The sequence below is a fragment of the Lolium rigidum genome, chromosome 7 (assembly GCF_022539505.1).
Source record: "Lolium rigidum isolate FL_2022 chromosome 7, APGP_CSIRO_Lrig_0.1, whole genome shotgun sequence".
Classification (NCBI taxonomy): Eukaryota; Viridiplantae; Streptophyta; class Magnoliopsida; order Poales; family Poaceae; genus Lolium; species Lolium rigidum.
In genome coordinates, this window is record NC_061514.1 from 134,512,656 (window position 1) to 134,518,655 (window position 6,000).

General features: G+C 44.8%; 1 protein-coding gene across 1 annotated transcript in view; it reads left to right on the forward strand.

The window, feature by feature from the left end:
* LOC124677302 (COP9 signalosome complex subunit 8-like) overlaps window positions 1-5,768 on the forward strand; it is a 35,416-nt gene extending 29,648 nt beyond the window's left edge. Inside the window, exon 5 of the mRNA XM_047213306.1 lies at window positions 5,397-5,768. Coding sequence (XP_047069262.1) covers window positions 5,397-5,536 — 140 coding nt within the window. The 3' untranslated portion in view covers window positions 5,537-5,768. The remainder of the gene's footprint in view (window positions 1-5,396) is intronic.
* Window positions 5,769-6,000: the final 232 nt, after the last annotated feature.

Sequence of the window (6,000 nt, forward strand, 5' to 3'; positions counted from 1 at the left end):
TATCCATCTAGGATTAAACAACAAATGTCGTCCAGTGATTCTTGTGCCGTAATACCCGTGTTAACCATAAGATCCGGAGTGGGACGGAGTAGTCAAAAGTGTTTCCACATCTCGTTCATCAACGGATGCGCTTTACCGTAGACACTTGTATCTGTCAGGGCAAGCGGTTGGCTGGGGAAGCCTTAAGTCCCCACGGCATAGTCCGTAGACACTTGTCGCTCGAAGAACAAGCGGTTGGCTGGGGAAGCCTTAAGTCCCCACGGTATTGCGGTCTATGATGGGTTGCAGCTACCGGCGAAGGAGTTTGGTTAACGAGTCCCAAACTGTTGTCGTGGTCGGGGTCCACCCGTGAGTGGGAATAATGGGACCGGCGAGGACCCAGGGTCGGGGTATGCAACAAAGGGTGGGTGTTCGAGGTAGCGGAGGAACATGATTGGCTAGACCTTATACCGGGCCTCACACCAAAGGAAGTGTGGACGAGAACTAGACTCGGTTGGCACCAAGGTTAAGATCTCTTATGGGTAAAGCAACACACCTCTGCAGAGTGTAAAGAACCGTGACTCGTCACTCCTTGTTCCGGATATGGAACTCGCGAACGCGGCCGGAAAGGAACTCCATGAAGTTCTAGTAAACCTAGTGAAGGCTGACGGACATAGTTCTTCTGAATAAAAGCAACCTTTTGAAGAAATGGTTATGAAAACCTGCATTGGTATTAGACTTTTTGGTCTAATGCTGTAGCTAGTGCATTGAACACCTCTTTCCTATAATGAACTTGTTGAGTACGCTCGTATTCATCCCACTCTTAAATCCCCTGCTTAGATATGGAGGCACCGAAGGAGGATCTACAGTGCAACACGAAGACCGAGGAGTCAACAACTACTTCAAGGGACAGGAACCCGTCGAAGAGGCGGATACCACATCCAACAAGGAGAAACCTAGATTAGCAATAGAAAGGAACTAGCTTCCTAAACTTAGCTCCTATTTAGCTAGAATCTATTCATAGCCTCTCGTAGCTAGTTAAATACTCTACAAATAGAGTTCGTGATAAGACTAGTCTACGAGTCGTTCTTCCGGAGTTATTTGCGGTTTTACCTCATTGTAAAGTAGGAGGCTGTGATGATCTTATGTAACGAGTCAATGTTGTAATTCTATAGACATGCCTTGGACCCGCATATGTTTCTGTTGTACCACTCTGAGCGATATAATACTAGTGGAACGGTGTTTCATTGGTGTTATATCAGACTTGCATACTACACCATGCAGTGGTATGCCGGGTCACCACAATGGTGCATGAAGATGATGATATCTCACCATGCTTGCTCCAAGACGGACATGTCGACCACATGGATCCTCCTACTTCCACAACACCTACCTCAAATGAGTCGGCCTCCAAAGGTAACAACATAGGTGTTGATGATGTCATGATCCCACTAGTGGACATGATGACTTATGAGTGCATGCATGATCTTGATGATACATTTGCTACTTCACATGCTACTTTCACTTTCCCATGTGATGCTTTGCTTGATAACATTGTTGATCATGTGGACTTGATTGCTTGTGATACCATGACCATGCCATGCTATGAGAGTTTCACTTTTTCCCCGCTTGCTTGCCATAATGATCATGCTTGTGTTGTGACACCCTTGATGAACACTAGCTCTTTCCATAGGGTTGTCGACAACGATGATAACATGTTCCGCATGCTTTGCCCCAAATGTTTACACCATTCCATGATCCTTGCATCCAAGATTGTGAACAATTGCTCTTTCTTATGCTTAGTATGCAAGAATGCTTATTTCATTGTCCACGAGATGGCCCCCATAGCCTTCTCACTTGTTGATGATCATGAGTTACCACATGCCATGAATGCACCTTCTTGCCATATGCACCATCGCCATGCATTTCATACTATCTTGATTGACACTAATGGTGATGTGCACAAGTCATGGAACATCATGATGGATGATGTGTTCCTCTACCATGCACACACGCTTTTTGTTCTCTCTATTGTGTGTATAGGTACCCGCACGACAACTTCCACCGCCACGGAGCATGAGCTCACGAAACGCGCAATTGAAAGCTACCCCAACAAGGACCTACCCCGCGGGAATCACACCAAAGAGTATGTTCCCACAAGCCTTCGCCCTCATGTGTTTACGACTTGCCTTGTCGAGTTTCCGGTTTGGTCCAACTCCTCGTCACCCCTTTTGCCTCTTATGCAACATATCTTGAAACATCTTGTTGGCACAATGATTGTTGTATGCCTTGATGTTATCATCATACACTCCGAGAATCTCAAGGACCATGTCATACATGTGAGAGACACCTTATGCATCTTGTGCCACATGTCACACAAAAAGTTGCTCTTCTTTGGATTTCTCATTTCATCTTTGGCAATTGCAATGGATTCTTTCACACTTGAGGACACTCATACTCGGCTTAAGCCAACCATACTCTCCCAAGTTCGAAGTCTCCATCGCTTTGCCATTGCACATAACAATTTTGCCCCAAATTTTGCCGCCGACACTTGCCTTTTGTTTGTTCCACTTGTTTGGGACAATGCTACACCACACATTTTTGACACTTTACAACTCTTACATGCACAAATTTTTTCCCTACCAAATTTTGGATACATCGACACTCTTTTGGTTCCCATTTTTGCCAAATGCCTCTTGGAGAAACGACTTGACGCTTCATATTTAATTGAAAGCCTCTTGTTCGCCGATCACCAAATTGGCATCCACAAGCTTTCCATTTGCAAGTTGTTTTTCCCCAAGTTCTTCTTCGACCGCGACTTTGTCCATCCATTACTACATGGGAGCACCGTCATGGCCCACATCATCGTTGAGGAGGAACAAGAGTCGAGGACGACTCTTCCCCAAGGGGGGGGGGAGATGATGCGGGGTGGCCTTTGGACACCTACGCCTCAAGACCAACAAGTGCAGCCCCGCCTATCATCGACGCTACACCATGGCCAAGGAGTCCCCCAAGTGGACCAACAACACAAACCCCCGCCATATATGTCAAGGTGAACTCCTTCCTCTCGACACTCGACCTCGTCAATACCTTGGATGGAATGCTACCTCATGTCGGTGTGTTACATGTCATTAGGTACAAGAGTCATCGAGGAACCGGAGAGAAGGAACCCCCATGGTGCAAGGAAGAGAGAAGAAGAAGAATGAAGGAAGGAGGGAAGAGGAAGAAGAGGCGAGAGGAGGAAGGCCGGCCGGTCCCAGGGCCGGTCTGACCGGGCTCCTGACCGGACCACCCGGTCACAGGCCCGGTCTGACCGGGCTCCTGACCGGCCTGGCCGGTTTTGACCGGAACGTCGACCGGTGCCATCCGGAAGCAATCCCGGGGCTCCCGAAGCCCCGCCCGGTCCACCGTCCGGTCCAGGATCCGGTTTGGACCGGATGGGCCGGTCCCGCACTCCGGTCCAACCGGCCCCGTGACCGGATTTCACGGGTTTGACCCTACCAACTTGTACCCGTTCGACCCGAGCTGCCTTGTATGCCTATATAAGCACCCCGGTCGCCCCCTTACCTCTTTAGACAAGATTTAGGCTTAGACATGGATTTGAGCTTTGTCTCCCTAGGGTTTCATCCCCTTTGTATCAAGGCTACCCTTGTTGGATGATTGGATTTGGTGTGTGAGATTCTAGTGCTACCCACTCTCTCTCCCACTCCTAGATTCATCTCCCTCACCAATCTCTCCGCTCCGGGATTCTACCTCGCGTCTCTCCCGGGTTGATTCTATTGGCGTGGTCCATCGAGCCACGGGGGTAAGTATCGATTGTATCGGGTTGGTGTGCGTGCGTGAGTTCCTCGTGTTCTTCGTGTTCTTCGTGTTCTTCGCGCTCTCCCTCTCCTTCCCCTTTGGATTTCGGGTCAACCGCGAGATCGGGCCACACACGGAGTCTTAGACCTCATCACTAACTGTATGTTTTGAGAACCTGCTAGTTAATAGCGAACTTCCAAGTATTTTTTTTACCTATTGAGCATTCTAACATGTTCAGTTACTTGTTTTGTTTGAAGCATGCACACTGCATTTCTTCATCTTAGAATAGATCTTTCCGTATGAAGTGTTACCCTCATACGTAAAACAAACACTAATTTTGTTACCGAGTGAGGTGATTTCTTACAAAAGGTTAGTTTAGTTGTCTATTGAGTGTTGCTATCCTTGAGGAGCGTGTCATTAGCTGCACCATCAAAACTGAGCATATTGAGATGGCTACCTTCCTTCATATTTTATTTGAGTACTTCTCTCTGAACACATATTACTGGCCAGGTGGCCCAGATCCAGTTACCTCTTTCAGAAGTCCTAACCTTCTGATATCTAACTTACATTACGATAACAACAGACCATTCTTATTCTCTCCATCCATCTACTATTTAACCATCTACTGTGTATATATTTTACGTTCCTTTTGATAGTGATATGATTATGATTTATTTGGATGCACAAGTGCTCTGCTCCCCATTTAAAATATTGGTAGATTTGGATTTACGACCCCAAGGATTGGCACTTTATCATTTACCACCTCTTTCACTCTGACATGTTACCTGGGCCCTGGGACCTTATCTGGCGGTAAATCTTCAAGTGCCAATCTTTGGACATGAAGTGAATAATGGATGCCTCCTTAATTTTATGCCGGCATAATGTTCTTGTGCTATAAGGTTGCATTTAATACATTGCCCTTGACATGCTGGCTGAAGTTAACAGAGTCGAAATATTTCGTGTATGGCAACTAAATTCCATTTCAGGCTATCAAAAGTGCTGTCCACATTTCTTCCTTAATTGGGCATTGGACATTCACAATGTTGTTTGCTTACCACATTATCGTTTAGAATGAGGATGTTCTAGAGAAGTCAAGTTCACTTTAGAGGATCAATTAAGCAGTGCTGATTTTTTTGTTACCCAAATTTCTGAGCCATTGGTGGGCCCCAATCATTATTTATATATTTGTAGTTAAAATCTTCTTTTAGAAACATAGTTAGGAGTAATTTTTTTTCTGAAGTGATAGAATATAATAGTTTATGCCTACACAAATAGTCTTGGATTTTTATACAAAATAGTGAGAGGTATTATTTCAAGATATCCATGTCAACTTGCCGTTAAGAACCACTGTGCAGTGTCAGTGGTCATGTTGGATGCAACCAACTACATTTGTGTTTGCAGTTACACTTGAATTGTCTAGTGCATCCTGTGTTACCATTCCAATTTTACTTGATTAGTTATTCAATTATATTATTGCACAGTTCTTTTCCTTGATCGATATCACACATATAAAATAGTTATGCACGTGTTTTTCAATTATATATATATTGTTGAACAGCTGCTTTTGCTTATTTCAGTGCAGCTGATGACAATTGTTTCCTTTTTCCTCAATGCAGATGCCGTGCAAAATGGTTGGAGTCTGGATGCGGCAGCCAAGATGCTTACCGTCACAAAACAAAAGCCGCAGACGAACCAGAAGCTCGATGCAAGCAAACTGCAGCGTTTAACTGAATGTGTTTTCCACCTGGAGCACTGATGTCCTGGCACCAGTTACTTTTTCTACTCTTAAGGCGTAGTATTAATCATGCATGGTTACATAATACTGTATGACTAGATTGTGTTTTGGCTGGAAAGGAATCTCAGCCAGTACTTAATACGCTTCTGGGATTGTCTTCTGGTTACCGAGTTTGCCTTTTCTGTTTCATTTCCTTCTTATCACGGCAATTCGTGCAATCAAATGAACACTGAAGCGAGTGATGCTCTGCTTAGGTTGAACCAGAGGTTTGTGACGTCTGTTTTTGTTTTACTACCTCTGAAATATAAGCCTTAGCTTCCTAAAAAGGCTTATATTTTGGAACTGAGGTAATAGATCATAATTGATCTAAGATCTGATGGACCTGTCGTTTTTCTTCATTAGTCATATTCCTTGAGCCTTGTTGATACAGTTTTGCCTTTGTTGTTTGGTTGTTGCAATTGGAATTTATATGATGACATTTCTAT